The 18,502-nt window shown below is 44.1% G+C and overlaps 1 protein-coding gene across 1 annotated transcript in view; it reads right to left on the reverse strand.

Annotated features, from left to right (window-relative positions):
* Positions 1 to 2,642, reverse strand: part of nell2a (neural EGFL like 2a) — a 193,086-nt gene extending 190,444 nt beyond the window's left edge. Inside the window, exons 1-2 of the mRNA XM_083763854.1 lie at positions 2,256 to 2,642; positions 1,853 to 1,987 (exon numbers count right to left, since the gene is read on the reverse strand). Coding sequence (XP_083619980.1) covers positions 1,853 to 1,987; positions 2,256 to 2,307 — 187 coding nt within the window. The 5' untranslated portion in view covers positions 2,308 to 2,642. The remainder of the gene's footprint in view (positions 1 to 1,852; positions 1,988 to 2,255) is intronic.
* Between the last annotated feature and the right edge of the window lie 15,860 nt (positions 2,643 to 18,502).

Consider the following 18,502-nt stretch of genomic DNA (forward strand, 5'->3'; position numbering starts at 1 on the left):
TGACAAAATAGCTGATCTACAAGATCATTTCCTACTAGTGATCTACTGTACTGTAGGCTACATGCTATTCAAAAGTAGGGGTGTCCCTGGCACAAAACCTTTTCAAACGGGTCAAATATGTATCCATTTGGGGGTCCTTGACATGGAAATGCCTGAGAAGCGCTGATCTAATATATCATAACATTATAGAGAGAACGTAGTAGGACTCAGAAGGACCAAAGAAGGGGTCCACACACTGTCCCACTTCACATTATACAGGACAGAAAGCTTGTACTGTATCTCCATATTTCAACTTTGTTATGAAGTTTTCCTCACCTATTCTACCCCGGATTCGAACCGGATTTCCCCCCCAATGGAGCTAACAATGCCTGCTTGCTATGGGGATGAATGGAATCTTGACCTTCAGGTCAAAAATCCCCGCTTTAATGCCTTACTTCATCATACAAGAGTAAGTAAGCCTTGCCGAGCCATGAGGCCCATAGGGCAGGAGACTATCTCCTGTTTCTGTAGCGTGAGGCAACTTGATGTATTGTACAAGTACACCCCCTGGACATGACGCTAGTATGTCGCAGGGACCCAATCCAACCCTTGTCGCTGAGTGCCAAGCAGGGAGTCTGCTTCCCATTTTTCAGAGTCTTTGGTATGACCCGGCCAGGCCGGCCTCCCAGTTCCAGGGAAGACACTCTTAACCACAAGGCCACAATGAGCTGGCTCATACAAGAGTGCCGTACAAAAGTCTTCAACACAGATTATTTTCACTACCATTTCACTATTTAAACGTTTTTTTTAAATAAGAATTATGCCTGAAGAAAGTCAGTGTTGACCGAAAGCTTGCAATAAATATTCGGATTGTGCACAGATCGCTTTATTTTTTTCATTATCCTTTTGTGACTCCAGCAGATGAGCGGTGGGTTTTTCTTTTTCTTTTACAAAATAAGACTTACAAGGTTTCCAGCCGACAGCAACAACATCCGTGAACATGGGGTGTTGTTGTTGCAACCTAATGTGATTAAACTGATTATGCTCTCACACACTCCCTTTCCATCATTCCAAGCATGTTTCCCCCGGCCATTTGCCCCCCTCCTCCTCTTTACTGTTCCCACCATATATGTCTATGCTTCCCACTCCCTCTCTTTCTCATGCATTGGGGACCCAGACATTGCCCCATTGTTTGGGGCAGGTGGCGTTCCATGCTCCCCAGAGCACAGCCTCGACAACAATAGAAGATCCATTCTGCAACAGGCTCTTTATACCCTGGGGTCCGTTCAACTTCCAGGGCGTTCCACGTCAGCATAAATCGGATTAACCACTTTATTTAACCTTATTTCATACTTTGGACTATTCAAAAATAGCCAATCTACTAGTTTAAACAAAATTAACCCAATTCTCTTATGGTCCACCATCCGCTGCCAAACACAACACATCAATTTCGGGCTGTTCTTGACATGAAAATGTTTGAGAATTAAGAACCACTGGCACTGACTGTATTGTTATATGGACAGAGGCAAACCAAACCATTTTCACCTTGATGTGAGGGATTCAGTCAATAAAAAGAAGCCTACTTGCTGATTGAATTGAATTGATAAAGATTCAGATGTAGACGGAATATGAGAAGCCTTTCATACACTGTCATTTCAACTTCGACCAGCAGCCAGTGAACCACTAACCACAAGAATGCATCATGAGCTCAACTTGGTACAAGTGCAAAGCAGGTTGTGTTAAAGGATGATTATAGGCTATACTTGTGCAGGTGTCACACAGCTTGTAGATCATCTATTTTCAGACATTGCAACCCATGGTACTGCAGACTGCAGTGCAAATATGTCTTACATCAGACGTCACGTTACTGTACCTTGGAAGTGGAAAGCTCTGGACTCGCTGTGGAATCCCTGGACCTGTGTAACGCCATCAAAGCCTTCATCTCCAACCGCCAGTTCGTCAAACACGCTGATGCGCAGAGCAGGGTCAACCCCGAAACCTACAACTTCTGAACACACAAACATAATTTAGTCAAGTTTGGACTCAACTTGATGCCTCGTTAAAAAAAACGATTGCTGTCTGAAAAGGAGATGCACGTGCGTATAATCAACTGTAGGCTATGCCTACTGTAGGGCAAATTCCTAGGCTTCACACAATACAGCATAAACCCTCTCCCGAAATGTGTTTGTAGCCTATGACTACTTTGTTATACAGACTATTATTCACTACAAAACAATCTATATTTCATGGTCAATGGCAAAGCAACGCGTTCCTACCTGAGGCGACGCCAAATAAACTGAGGACCAGAAATAGCCGTGATATTCCCATGGTGAAAATAGAAGAAAAACAATCAGTCCATGGTTTTTTCTCCACTTCCAAGAGACAAATGTTGATTCAATCACATGCAAACGAGGTCTATAACCAACACACTGTACTGTAGCGCAGGAGGATGTTATTAGCAATCCCAGATTTTTAGAGCAGCTGGCTTCATCATCAGAACTGAGATGTCCAAGGCAATGTTGCAACAAACAACAACACGCGTCCGGGGGGTGAGAGAAGATATTACTCCATTGAGCCTGTGTGTCTGTCTGTCCGCAGTACAGGTGGCTATTATATGAAAACAAAGGAAGGATGCAGGCTGTCGCTTCACCACCCGGCTGAGGAGAAGACGCTCCTGTGTAGAGGCTACTATAGTGTGGATGAGAGAAGTGAGAGAGAGAGAGAGAGAGAGAGAGAGAGAGAGAGAGAGAGAGAGAGAGAGAGAGAGAGAGAGAGAGAGAGAGAGAGAGAGCGAGCGAGCTGTGGGGCTGGAGAGACCCAGCCGAGCAGAGGAGAGGAGAGGAGGACCCATTGACGCGGACGCCCCCTGGTGTCAATAGTGGGAGAAGTAGGCCTGTACCGTATGCTAATATTGTATCCCAGGGAGCGCTCGTTTTATCCCGCCGGCTACTTTAACCCTTGCTATTAATTGAGTGATTGATTGATTGAACAGTTTTGCAGAATTACAGTAGACTACATTTCAAGTACAACTCAATACAAAAACTGTTAACTGTGAGTGGACGACACAATAAAGCATTACACTTGTTTACAATAGGGCCCACAATTTTCAATTCATCAAAACATTTAAGCCAAATTCCAATACCCAGAATCTCGGCTACTCGCTCACTCGCACTCAGTCAGTCACTCAGTATGGTGGAATTGGTGACCTGCTGAAATATTTGACAACCGTGTAGACAATCACATAATGTAAATGTGTCCTAATGTCAATTGTTGCAGTTTGTTCATTAGCAGAGTTCAACCTAACTGTATTTAGGCCATGTATTTAAAGACTTCCATGTAATAGTTGTGTGAACAATGGTCACATATTTGGCAGGTCACCAATTTCACCGTCATTTGCCATGCTGGAGTGAGCGAGTGTGAGTGAGCGAGTGGCCGAGATATTGGAATTTGGAATTTGGCTTTAGAGACACATAACTATATAGTCAAAACAGGAAATCACCATAGGCCTATAGGTAAAAAGGTAAAAGAAACATACAGTGAGGGGGAAAGGGGGTGGGTGGGGGATTCAGATTTTACAGGGGCCAGTTTCGAATTGCAGCTGTCTGTAGGTGCACTTTGAGAGTAGTTTTGAAGGAGTCAATGGATTTGCATGTCTTAATGACTGTTGGTAAGGCGTTCCACATTTTGGTGGCATAGGAGCGAAAATAATTTAGTCCCTTGTTTGTGCCGAATCTGGGTTGTACATGGTTTGTTGCACTCCCTCTGGTGTTGTGGGTGTGGACTTTGTTTACATTAAGGAAGTATTTAGACAGGTACATGGGTATCTTAGTGGTGTATCGAATCTTGTGGACCAGACCCATTGCAAGATGCTGTACTCTGTCGTCGACAGTGTTGGGAAAGTTCTTTTTTTTTAGGAACTAGTTCAGTTCACAGTTCAATTTTTTTTTAATGAACTAGTTCCGTTCATAGTTCATCATCCAAAATTTTGAACTAAAGTTCATCGTTTGAAAAATGAACTATTATAGTTCTTTTTCGTTCTTTTTTGCTTTATATTTTTTACATTTTACAAAGATTGCTCTTTTGCAATGTGAAATGCCACCGAATGGGCACATACTTTTATTGTGAAGGCAAAAGTTTCTGAATGTTCTCAGAGCCTGCATCTCCGCATGCTGGGGGTGGCTGATCTACAAGCTCACAACGTGTCCGGACGCGACGCGTTGTGAGCTTGTATATCAGCTATTTTCAGCACGGAACACATTGTACGGCGAAGAATAAATCAGGCATCACTGCGATTCATTCACTGTGGAAGAGAGATGTCTTTTGTTGGCCGTTCGTGGCGATATTATGGACACGTACCTTCTCGACGCGATAATAACCAACTAAGCTATTGGAAGCTATTTTTCGTGGCACATTATGTTTAATCAAACAACAAGTTCCCTCAGTGTTTGTTAGGAGTTGGGACAGTGTCTGCTGCTGTCTGTCAGCGTGCATGATCAATTGATCATCATGCAGTAGCTAGATGCGCGCTCCAGTGACAGCTGAGAAAGATTAGTTAATTTGTGTCGGATAGGGACTTAATGGTGGGTTTTCAGCTAAATATTAAGGCCTGTTTAGGGTGTGTTTTAGTGCCGGGGATTTCGCCTGTAAGACTATTGAAACACTCACTCTTGAACGAAAGTTGAACGTGAAAAAGTGACGTTCACACACGCCAGAAATGAACGCGTTCACAATGACGTTCATCAAACAGAAATACAGTACGTTCAGTTCACGTTCACCCTAAATGTGAACGAGTTCGGGTACAACACTGCCTGTACTGAACTTAGAGGTACTGAATGAAAACAAACTCTACTGAGGCTAGCTGGCTAAGCTAGGCACTTAAGTCTCTAAACATGCTGACTGCACTTCCTCTCTACATGCTGTCTTTAGCATACAGATTGCCACCTAGTGGCCTGGAGGTGTATTGCATGTCCTACTACTATGAATAAATTATAGTCCAGGTCCAGGCCAGGCCTCGTGTCGAAGGTCATGTCATGTAGACAAAGGATCTAACACGATTGCAATTTTCCCCTGAGCAAGCAGGTCGGCTCTACTGTATATTAGTTCAATGGTAAGAATTTTGCGAGAAACAGGGTTAAAATCCGGGGTATAGAGGAAAGTTACATAGTGCATATGTTGTTTTTAGTATATCATACTGCATTACATTTAAGTTGTCAGTTCACAGTTACACACACACAATTTCCATAACAAATTGCAGACCAGCTGGACGTTAGTGGAAGGCTTTTCATTCAGCATATGTCCTGTTGAGAGACTGTATATGAGTCCAGGAAGCATCATGGAGCCTGACGGAGTGAAGGAGAGGCTGTTATCAAGGAAACAGCAAGCAGACACTGTTGGGATTGTCTGACCGACTCCAAATCCTCTCTGACATTCAACGTCCTGCCATGATGGACCAGAGAGCTGTCTCTCGTCTCCAGCCTGGTATTATATTACTCCATTATTGCGGATGGGATGCAGAATTTCATCAGTTCCGCTCTGTCAAAATGTTATGGAAATGCTACAGCATATGGGCCACATGCGGGCAAAAGCATAGATATAATGTCAATATGCTACTACAGTATGTCAGTAGTTCTTAAACATTTTTAATCTCAAGGACCCCCAAACGTATTTTGTGTTTTACGTGTTATGAGTTGTGACTCTTTTCAAAATATTTTTCAAAATATTGTGGGGTCTCGCTAGCGACACCCCGTGATGGTAAGTGCGTTGCCAGGGCAACCAGACACGCTGTCAGACAGAAGACGCCTCGGACCGTTAGGCCCGCCCTCGGCCGCGTAGTAGGGAATGTATACGTGCCAAATCTCCTCATCCGCCAGATTGAGATGATGGAACGACCACACCCAAATCAGCAAGCGGCCACACCCGTCATATAAAAAGGAAGATTCAGTCTGCGTCTGACAGCGGCTGGTTCACACACACGCTCACGGAGGCACGCACAGCAAACCGTCGGGGGGTGAGAAGACACACACACACTTCCACCAAACATCCCTTCATGTGTATAACCCTGCATGTCTTAACTGTCACTCTCCTCTCACCACAGGCTTTTAGGAACGGTCCAGGAAATGTCCGAGGGACAGAGACTATCTATCGGACTGTATGAATAAAATATAGGAACAGGAGTTCCAGTTCCCACGTATCGCGCTGCGGGAGGGGGGCAGCCCTGCCACAACGACGAAGACGCGGAAACTACAAATAATAAGGTCGGAAAGAAACCTATAATTCTGAGACATTGCATTGAGGCTGAGCCCTGTCTAGCAAACAGGCGCTCATTATATACGCCGGATCGGCTGAACGGCTTGTGCTCTCTCGGAGCTGAACCCCCGCTATGGGAGAAGACCCGCTACAGTTAAAGATAAAGACCGATGACGTCACGAAGCAAGGCATCGCCGTCACCTCTTATCGTTTATTAAAAACCAAAGCCCTCCAGTGAGGAGCGAGCTATCAGAGACTGTACAAACCTGAGTTGAAATCTAATCTTTTCTTTCTTTAGTTGAGATTCTGAATTCTTAACTCATCTGAGGCCCAATCTTTAAACCAATCCATGGACTTTCCAGCCGAGCATGGATCAGATTGTATAAATACCATTTATTTATTTAACTGCATTATTAATAATCCTTAACCCTCAAATTAAATTAATTATTTCAATGGACTACTAAAATCTTGTTTTATTTGATAACCCATACAGCTCCATTTCAGATAACATGGTTGAACCATGGCGGGCATCCAGTGGCCGGCTATTGTCCGTAAAACAAAGACAAGTAACCCACCATGCCTTTAAACGGAAGCCAGAGAATCACATCTTCTAAGGCCTGCATCTATATTCATTATTAATAATGCATTTCTGTTGGGTCCAGACACAGGAAATGTAATTACTTTCTATTGCCCACAAGTTGTCATTTCCTAAAGTTCCACCAGGAAAATAGGTCATTAAAACATGTTACCAGACAAGACTACAAAGTAATAAAAAAACGCATGTGCACACACCCACGCACACTCAGGCACACGCACGCCAACGCAGGTGTGCACGCACGCACGCACTCACACACACACAGGGCAAGGACAGGACAGGACAGTGAAAGTGTTTTTCTGTGTGTGCTTCTGTAAAAGTTAACAGATGGATGATTCAGTACGATGCTCCAGGTCATAACGTTTATCATACGGAGACAAAAGGAGTGTGTGGTTGCAGACACTTCAGAACTGCTATATGACTTCAATGGAGGGGAAAAAAACCTTCATTTCCTTTGGGAACAATCTGTTGCATAACTTTGTTGCAAGGTCATATTGAGTCGACCTTGTCTAAACAGAGAAGATGACTCATGTGATAGTGTTTTGCATTCCTAATGGCATGTTCCTACGTAATTCATGGAATGGAATGGAATGGAATATATAATTTCAAATATAGGATTCTGTTATTATAATTAGGCCTACTAGTACTCTTACTGTTTTACTTTCTGAGTCCCCAGAGGCCAGGTGCATAGAGCTTGGTGATTGGGGGCTCATGATAATTACTTGCGCAAGCAGAGCGCACAAGTGCTGTAATCGGCTGCATAGAGCTCTATAGGGACTCAGAGCAGCAGACGTACCCAGAGTAGAGAGCTTTATAATGGACTCAGAGCAGCAGACGTACCCAGAGTAGAGAGCTTTATAATGGACTCAGAGCAGCAGTAGAGAGCTTTAGGACTCAGAGCAGCAGTCGTACCCAGAGTAGAGAGCTTTAGGACTCAGAGCAGCAGACGTACCCAGAGCAGAGAGCTTTAGGACTCAGAGCAGCAGTCGTACCCAGAGTAGAGAGCTTTAGGACTCAGAACAGCAGTCGTACCCAGAGTAGAGAGCTTTAGGACTCAGAGCAGCAGTCGTACCCAGAGTAGAGAGCTTTAGGACTCAGAGCAGCAGTCGTACCCAGAGTAGAGAGCTTTAGGACTCAGAACAGCAGACGTACCCAGAGTAGAGAGCTTTAGGACTCAGAGCAGCAGACGTACCCAGAGTAGAGAGCTTTAGAACTCAGAGCAGCAGACGTACCCAGAGTAGAGAGCTTTAGGACTCAGAACAGCAGACGTACCCAGAGTAGAGAGCTTTAGGACTCAGAGCAGCAGACGTACCCAGAGTAGAGAGCTTTAGGACTCAGAGCAGCAGACGTACCCAGAGTAGAGAGCTTTATAATGGACTCAGAGCAGCAGACGTACCCAGAGCAGAGAGCTTTAGGACTCAGAGCAGCATGTTGTTTTCAGTGTATATTCCTTCGTTTTACACATTCAGTATTCCTGTGCTGTAGACTACAACTAACTGATCACTATAGGCAGTAAATACCACACTTATTTGTCATGTGCTAATATGCCTTAAAATAAATAATTTCTGTATTATCATTTATTATGCCATCTAGAATAACTTAGCCACTTATTATGCCATCTTAGAATAAAAGTTAGCTTCATAGCATAATTGCCCAAGTAATATTTAGAATGTAACAAAGCATTCTGTTAGTCTGAGGACATCAGGTATAGGTTAATAAGGCACACTCGAGCAACAGTATACTATGTAGAGCAGGGGTGGGCAACTGGCGGCCAGGGGGCCACATGCGCCCCCCACATTCACTTAAGGGCGCTTTCACACCCAAAGTTCGCTTAGAAGGTCCGGATCAAGGACCAAGGACCAAATATTTGCATTTTGATTTTGGTCCGTTTGGTGTTCACACTGGACTTTGTAAAGCGTACCAAATATGTAAACAAATGACACGTGGACATGTTAAGCGAACCAAATAGTGAGGGGGAAAAGAACATGAGGGGAAATCACTGTCTACAATTTTTGGGGCAACCTTCAGTCACACAGAGAGAGAATAGAACAGCAACATGACAGGCAGCAACAACTTGCTATTGCATTCATTCTTATTAATTATTTTATTAGCCAAATAAGAGCAACAGATGAACAGAGGAGCAGGTGTTTGAACAATAATGTGCTTGCTGCTGAATGCTGATGCATAAATTCACGGAGACGTATAGCCTACAGCCCTACAACAAGGTATCCCAGATAAAAAGGACTTTTCTTCCATGTGTGCAGAGCCGGACTAACAATGGAACTAGGTGGAGCTTAAGCGCCAGGGCCCGAAGCTTGCAGGGCCTGGTACGAGACTATAGGTTAGGTACAGCTGTTGCTTCTTTCGAAAAATATAACGCAACATAAGAACCCCCGCTAGTGTTTTTGGTCTTCTCGTCTGACAGTTCCTGTAGCAGTTTTCGGGAGGAGAGGGAGCAGTCTGTTTGGGGGGGTTCCCGACGGCTGCGCGTCGCTTCCTCCTCTGACAGAGGGGAAGCGAGTAAGCGACGCCGTCAGTAGCCCCCTCACTCAGGAAGGCCCCCCTCACTCAGACCGACCAACGTGTGTTGCGACAATAACATACAGCCTATGCAAGAGGAATATAAACAAGACCTTGGCGCAAAACCTCATATTTACCCTGCTCTAATGCAACAAAAGTGTGTTCTTACATCCTCCATTTCACGATTCCAGCACTCGTGAGTAAATTAATTTAATTGCTATTATGAAAGTTTTCAGTGACGTTGGACCCACAGGTTGCATTGTCGTCAATAATTAATCTGTCTTTAAAACGTTCTAATATTAATATAGCATATTGGCATTGTCTGTTGGTGCACACATGTTATATGGACCATGTAACAACATGGTCAACAGCACTGTTTGCAAATGTAGCTACATTTGTAGGCCACAAAGACAATTTAGACAAAACATGCTGCTGCCTGCTAATGGAGCTTGTAGATATAGTAGGCTAATTATTTTTGCAGATAGTTTAGCAGAGACTGAAGTTGGAAAGGCTGTGCCCAGTGCGGCATGCCTGCTGGCTGCTGTGTCTTGTGTCAGCGGGCAGCGCAGGCAGTAGTGGATATGCGCTAAACCCATGCATGTTAATTAATTAATTGACTGAATCAGTATAGGGGCCTTTTGATTTGGTGAAGCGCCAGGGCCTTGAGAGGGGTTAATCCGTCACTGCATGTGTGCACCTTCACCCATGTTATTTCTGCGCATCAAATCGGCGCCGCGGCGGGCATTTCCATGTCATCTTATGGTTTGGTCAGTTGGTTATTGAGCTTCAAGTCAGAACAGCTCCGCTGCAGCTAATTGAGTTGACCTAGTTTTACGTCTTTTGCTATAGTGATGTAATCAATTAATCATTTGGGACCACCTGTGTATAGCTTATTTAACATTGGCTTTTTCTCGATACCTGCGGCCTGCGCGACATGGATGATTTTAAATATTTCTCTGTCTCTGCGTCTCTCCCATATAAATATATGGGTCTCTCCCCCAGTCCCCTCATGTGCGTGCGCGCCCACGCGCCCACACACACACACACACACAAAAAGGAGGGGACACGAGTTGAAAGAGAAACTCGCATGAAGACTCATGCATCGCAGATTCGCATGCTTTGTCATGCCTTTGCGTGGCGGCGGCCGGCGAATTGCTTAAAATAAACAGATCTACAAGCTTACATCGTGTGCCATACCGTACACCATTCCATGTCGATAACTTGTACATTTTGCGCATGTGAACCTCGTATGCTGCGCTGCGCCTCGACATATACTGTATGCGTCTACTATTAAAATCAGACTGTCAGCTGTCATATGATCCCCGTAAAAAAATACATGCTTTTATAACTATAATTATTAATGCAGCCTCACAACTGCCGACGCCCGACGGCTATTTTGCCTATCGTCCTGTATTTGGTCCTCTATAAAGTCCGAATGCATTCACACCAGTAACGAAGCGCACCGTGGTTCGTTTGGAAGCGAACCGAGTCCGGCCTTTTTTAGCGGACCATGGTTCGTTTCTTTGATAAACGAACCAGAGTTCGTATGCACGTTCACACCAACCGAACCAAAGGGGTAAGCGGACCATGGTTCGTTTTAAACGAACCAAACATGTCCGGTGTGAAAGCGCCCTTAATGCGGCCCGCATGTTAATATCAGAATACTGATATAGTATTGATTTATAATAATAATAATAATAATTAAACTTTATTTGTATAGCACCTTTCATGACATGAAATGCAGCTCAAAGTGCTTTACAGAACAATGGAGAATAAAAGAAAAGCAAGGCAACGACAAAAAACAAGCAGTAATGCAATACAGTGAGGACATGAATAACAACAAAAAAAAAAAAAAAAAAGATCAATTAAAAGCAATGTTGTAGAAGTGGGTCTTGAGCTGAGCTTTAAAAATGTCTACAGAGGCTGCCTGACGAAGGTACAGTGGGAGCTTGTTCCATGCCGACGGCCCGTAGAAGCAAAAAGCTGCTTCCCCGTATTTTTTAGTTGCCATTTTTTTAGGCAAAGCGAGCAGGCCAGCAGTGGAAGACCTTAGGGGGCGGTTTGGGACATATTTAGGCAGGCAGTCATGTAGGTAGGAAGGTGCGAGACCATTGAGAGCTTTATAGACAAGTAAAATAATTTTAAAATCAATCCTAAAAACAACCGGAAGTTGTGATGTCAGTGCAGTGATGCCAAAACTGGAGTAATATGTTCTCTCATCTTAGTTCTAGTTAAAACTCTGGCTGCTGCATTTTGGACAAGTTGTAATCTGTCAGTTGTTTTCTTAGGCAGTCCTGAAAAAAGTGCATTGCAGTAATCAAGCCGAGAAAAAACAAAGGCGTGGATTAGCGTTTTTGCATCGTCCAAGGACACATAGGCTCTGATTCGTGCAATATTTCTAAGGTGAAAAAAAGGCAATCTTGGTAACATGATTAATTTGTGAATTAAAATTCAATTCAGAATCAATAATAACCCCCAGGTTCTTTACTGTACTGTTACTGTCTACAGTCAGGTTGCCAAGTCTGCTTAATATTGAATCTTTCTGTTCACTAGAACCGATTATGAGAACTTCTGTCTTATCCTCATTTAGCTTGAGAAAGTTCTCACTCATCCAACATTTGATGCTAGACAGACAGGTAACCAGCGGGTCTAAAGCACAGGGATCATCTGGAGCCACAGAAAGATATAGTTGGGTATCATCAGCATAGAAATGAAAATTGACTCCGTGATTGGCAATGAGTTCGCCCAATGGCAGTATGTACAAGGAGAAAAGCAGAGGCCAAGAATCGAGCCCTGTGGAATACCAGAACTGATGTCGTGTTTGTCTGAGTCAAACTCGGCTAGATTGACAAAGTAACTTCTATTTGATAGGTAGGAGGAAAACCAGGACAGGGCCGTACCAGACAGGCCTATCCAGTGCTCCAGACGCTGTATTAAAATTGAATGATCAATCGTGTCAAATGCAGCCGTTAGATCTAGAAGTAAGAGAACGGATACATGTTTCTTGTCAGCAGACACCCTAAGATCATTCATTACTTTTACAAGTGCTGTTTCTGTACTGTGACCTTTCCTAAAGCCAGATTGGAATTTGTTGTGCACATTATTGTTCTGTAGAAACACATCCAATTGATGAAAGATGCATTTTTCTAAAACCTTGCCCAGAAAGGGTAGATTTGAAATGGGTCGATATGGTCGGCAGGTGACGAGAGAACTCGTCGGCTGCAGAAGAGCTAAAAAAAACGCTTTTTTATGGTATATTCAGTGATGTTTTTCTCTAGATCAGAGTCAGTCATATTAAAACACAGCAGATAGTGGTCTGATAGCTCAGGCCTTTCAATAGTCCTTTCCACAGTGATGTTCAGCCCTCTAGAAATCACCAGGTCCAGAGTGTGCCCATGTTTATGTGTAGGCCCAACAACATGTTGGATAAATTCAAAGGAGTGCAATAACTCTAAGAAACCCATAGCCATAGCATCTGTAGCATCATCCAGGTGAAGATTAAGATCACCTGAGATAAGAGTTCTGTCATAGTTAGTGGAGCAGATAGATAAAAGTTCTGATATTTCTGTTAGAAATATTGCTTTACTGCATTTTGGCGGGCGATAAATCATTGGCATAGAGGCTTGACCATGTAGTATAGTGGCCTGGTATTCAAAGGATGTAAAGCTGCCAAGGGTCAGAGCCTTGAATTTTAACGTGTCTGAAAAACTAATTGCCAGTCCACCTCCTTTCTTAGCCTCGCGAACAGAGTGAATGAAACTGTAGTTTGCGGGACAGGCTGGCGCTAGGAGAACAGCTCCATCTGAGCCAAGCCATGTCTCTGTTAGAAAGATTATATCTAGCTTCTCTTTACAGATTATATCATTTACAGAGGAGGACTTATTTGTTAGTGACCTGATGTTAAACAAGGCAAGGTTAAGCTTGTTATCACATTTTTGGGGGCCGTGATGCCTGTGAGGTACAGTAACCAAACAGCATTCTCTCTCCAGACCACTCCTTGTGTTGGACACTCTATTTGAAATAACAGTAGAAATGTTGTGGACCTCAACCTGTGCAGTGATTGAAACACCAGGCTTTCTAGAAGCATGGGGTCCATACATGTTTGTTGCTGCGCATAATGGACCCTGTTCATATCAGTTATCAAATGTATTTTCTAGGCTATCTGGAGCTGGGCTTGACATATGGGACGCCGTCAGTTGGTGACATCGTCTGGTAAGGGGGGTCGACTTTATTCCAATGTTTATCAGGTCCACCATGCCCGGGGTGAAAGAGAGGAGATGTATTGGTGAGGGAGTTAGAAATTCTTCATCAACGTCTTCATCATCGTCTTCATCATAGTCATTGCCGCATGCCGTTGTCAATCTTTCAATCGACTGTCGAAATTCTTCCAATCCACGGTCATTGAGGGACCTCTCGGCGGCCTCAGTAACTTCTTCCAATCGACTGTCATTGAGGGACCTATCGGCGGCCTCAGTATCTTGTGGTTTTTTCTCCACCAGGGGACGCTGTGACTTCATGCTCTGAGATTTCTTCTCCACCCGGGGACGCTGTGGCTTCATGCTCTGTGATCTTTTCTCCACCAGGGGACGCTGTGACTTCATGCTTTCGGCGGCCTCAGTATCTTCTCCACCAGGGGACGCTGTGACTTCATGCTCTGTGATTTCTTCTCCACCAGGGGACGCTGTGGCTTCATGCTCTGTGATCTTTTCTCCACCAGGGGACGCTGTGACTTCATGCTCTGAGATTTTTTCTCCACCAGGGGGCGCTGTGACTTCACGCTCTGTGCGTTTTCCTCCTCCAGGGGGCGCTGTGTTTTCTCCCCAGGGGGCGCTGTGACCCCACGCTCTGTGCGTTTTCCTCCACCAGGGGGCGCTGTGACTTCACACTCTGTGAGTTTTCTTCCACCAGGGGGCGCTGTGACCCCACGCTCTGTGCGTTTTCCTCCACCAGGGGGCGCTGTGACTTCACACTCTGTGAGTTTTCTTCCGCCAGGGGGCGCTGTGACTTCACGCTCTGAGTTTTCCTCCACCAGGAGGCGCTGTGTCTCCACCAGGGGGAGTTGTGGGTTCAACATCTGTGACATTCCATGTTTTTGGCTGCTTGGCGACCATTGCCACCATATTATCTGTTTTGGCTAGGGCGCTATCTCTTGATTCTGCTCTGTCCTTGGAATTTATGTTGTGGGGCAACACGTTTCTGGCCAGTTTGGAGAGTTGACAGGGATGATTCATGTTATGAAATATGTTGGTGAAGAATAATTTAACACCCAACTTGTTTAGGTGTGTTGCGTCTACAAAAAGATGCCTTCTGTCCCAGAAAAAAATGAAATTGTCAATAAAATTGAATGATTTTTGCCCGGGCGATTCTTCTGTGCATGCCGTTGAGAGCCATTCATTGAATGCAAACAATCTGCTAAAACGCTCACTCCCTGTCATCGGAGGAAGTGGGCCACTTATCCAAATGTCAACATCAACAAGTGAGCTCAGGGTGGACAGTAGGGCTTTGAAATCCTTTTTTACGATTTCTGATTCTCGTTTTTCCGCATCACGTGTACCGATGTGCAGTATCAGCGTTTTTACCATGGGGTGTGCATCAACAATCTCTTCAATTCTGTCATCCATATCAGAGACAGTGTCATTGGGAAAGCATATTACTTTAGCTTTTCTCTTTTTGTTGCTTTTAACATATTTTACAGCCTGATCGCCGACAATCAGACATTCAATCATTTGCTCTCCATTAGCTACCCTGCTCGGAGTGGCGTTAACACGGTTATCTGATGGGCCACTAGACTCAGCAGCATTCAGCAATGGGTTAAATCTATTAGTCAACCGCATATTCTCCCTTTGGGGAGGTGTGAATTTTGATTTGCCTTTTACACTTTTACACTGCGGGGGGGTGGTTTTGGGTCGGGCTGGGAGCGTAGGCCAGCTGGTCTTATCAGGGCTCCGAGTCCTCCCACTTAGCCGTCCTTTCATGTTATCTCTGTTAGTAATCACTGTGGAGATTGTTGATATTATAGCGGGCGGTGAGATTCTCACCGCCCGCCCGCTACTCACAGTTTTTCGACCTTTCATGTCCTTTGGCCTTGCGCCGAGAGTACTCCAGACAAATGAGTTATTCTGCGTGTGATTTTCTTTCCCATGATTTTCTTTCCCATGTTTTACTCCCAAATTCACTCTTAAGAGGTGTAATTCCGTTTCCAGCAAAGCAATCTTTTGAAGCAGCTTCTGAAAGTCCTCTGAGGAGATTGTTGGGGGCATGGCTGGCTATTTGCCAAGTATCCAGAGCTAGTTAGCTATATAGCTAGCTATGTGCCACGTACCCAGTCACAGAAGGTAAAAAATTGTATTTTGAAGTAGGCAAAAACTTCTATCTAAAGAACGAAAACAGTCCCATCGGTTTACAGGTATCTAGGATCCACTTGTAGAGATAAAAAAATAAAATAAAGCATGGCTATCAGTTGAGGAATGCAAGCATAGGCGAGAGCGGCGAAGCGTCCTCACTGTACGAGGAGCAGGAGATTGTTACAATTTCAAACCCGCTTTAATTACTTAATGACTAAGAATGAATTGACTAGTAGGCCTACTTAATGACTAGTATTAAAATCTTATTGTCTTCTAAAAACGAAATTCAATAAAAAGGTTTACTTTTCAGGATTACAATTTAAAAAATAGCAAAAGATTATTCAGGTTTTCAATTCAAATATATCAAAAATTGCCGATCTACAAGCTCAAAGCGCGTCGCATTGCACGCATTTTGAGCTTGTAGATCGGCTATTTTTGCTACGACAGTAATATGCACTGTGGCCCTCTGGAGTGAGTGTGGAAATATATTGGCCCTCGCCATCGTCAAAGTTGCCCACCCCTGATGTAGAGTAAGAAATGTAAATTTGTCCAAAAAAGTAGTTTGCGCATTATATACTGAGGCTAATGTGCACTTTCTCCACAGCGGTCCTAACAGACTTGATACTGTGCACTGTAGGCTATATTTCATTCTCTCAGCGCCATCTTGTGGACAGTGCTGTGAATTGAAAGGATCTGACCACAGAGCAGGGCACTGATGGCAATCAATGCAGGCAGTGTCTCCCTTTAAGTTGTCAACGACCCCCAAAATGCACAGGCTTATGTATTTGGCAACGGACCCCATCTGAAAATGTTTTGTGCCAGAGAACCCCTCCCCCAGAAGAGAAGATTTATGTAACTGAGAAGATTTATGTTAGGTTAAATATAATATTTGTAACATAAATCTTATGTAACATGAGTGCAGTACTTTCATCCGACGGAGCATTGGTCCGAACGACAACCTACCTCCTCCCTCACCCTAACCCTAACCTCCCCCGGGGCAGACACCTAAACCTAACCGCAACCCTCTCCCGACCCGCAGGGCACCTCGGAGTCGGATGATAGTATGCCTCCCACGTAACATAAATATATATAGGCCTATAGTTTACAGTCTATATAGGCCTATATAGACTGTAGGCCTATATATATATATTCCTTTGGAGACAAGGAAGGGACCGCACACTCCAAAGATGCTCGAGGAATCAGGACTTAATGCGCAAATTAAAAATTAATTTCAGCCAAATATAATTTGAAAATAGGTGCAGGTTGGTGCCTTGCATGGTTTCTTCCGCCATCAGTGTATGAATGTGTGTGTGTGTGTGAATGGGTGAATAATGCACAATCTATGTAAAGTGCATTGGATAAACGCGCTATATAAATGCACCATTTACCACTACAACCACAAATGTCCCAAGAAACTCGCTAGGCTAGCAACCCAGTTGTCTCCGCTCGCGGCTGATTTTTATGTTTTGATTAGGCTTTCCATCATGCTCGTTTAAGTACGGCCAGATGGCTGTTTCAACCAATCAGATTGCTTCCTCGAAACGACCTGTTGTATAATAGCCAACACATACATGGATAGCGGTTAAACTTTTTCATGGCGACGCCCTGGACCCTCCCCAAGAACGCCTGGGAGTCCCACCCCCCCCCCCATGTTGTCCAACAACCTATAAAGTACTCGATTCTGTCCTTATCAGGACGTTACATAAGTCGAACACATTCGGCACAGCGACTCGGTCGTCTGAGCTTGCTCAGTGGTGCCTCTCGTGGCTCAAGTCCCTCTGTCGTTTTAACAGTTTTTGCATAACTAGTTCCTAATATAATAGTGTGCAGAGAGTTCTGCAGGAAAAAAATGTCCGACTAGGTTGTTGTACCAACCATTGTGGTTACTGGTTGATTGAAGTTCTAGATGTGAAGATGAGTCAATAAGCAGGGCTCTCTGAAAGATTTTATTTACAGTCGATACAGGTATCAAAGGAAAAAAAGAAAAGGGAAAAAAAAGATAAATGTACAATTTATACAGAGTGAAATTTGATAATAGAGAAAGCTTTAGTGTAAAGCTTAGTAAATGACGCATTGGAGGGAGTAGCTAATGCAAATCGTCGCTGGTGGGAACCAAAAGCGTTACTTTTCAGGAAATGGAATGAAAAAAGCTTGGGATGTCCCGATCACGTTTTCTGTGGGTCAGGACACCCAGGGGGGTCCATGGTTTTGGGGGGTCCCCAGATGACAGTTAATGGACAATTTAAGGTAAGTATAAGGTAACTTTTGGTCTGTTTTTCTTTTTTGAGGGGAGGGTAAATTGGCAATTTCACATAGAGGTGCCCAGGACTTCTTGATCAGGTGCCTGTTCTTCCTGTATCCAACAAGACAAATGCAGTGATATACAGTGATTATAATGAGTGTTAGTCTTCGCAAGACGTGTTTTCCATCCACACACATGTGTTAACTCACTCTCTCTTACAGACTTGGCTCGGCTGGCAAGTTAGCCAAGTCACAGCCACGGTCTGATGGTCACAATCAGCTAATAATAATGTGTCCATCAACAATGTTTATGTCGTGGCTGAGTGGCCGACTGAAACTCTGAATAAGAGCACCAGGAAAATGCCACACATATATCGTCGCTGTCGGGGCAGGAACCTCATATCTCCATTCTCCATGTATTACAACGTAGGTGTTTCCGTAAATGAATGCCCCTGCTACTTCGCCATGCACTACACGTGTCGCACAAACACAGGCTATAGCGGAAAATGGCTGATAGAACCTCTCATACGTATGGAGATAAGGGGATCCGACAGCAACGATAAACAAATCAGTGTGG

The sequence above is a fragment of the Protomyctophum parallelum genome, assembly GCF_964188405.1.
Source record: "Protomyctophum parallelum genome assembly, chromosome: 4".
In the NCBI taxonomy this organism is placed as follows: domain Eukaryota; kingdom Metazoa; phylum Chordata; class Actinopteri; order Myctophiformes; family Myctophidae; genus Protomyctophum; species Protomyctophum parallelum.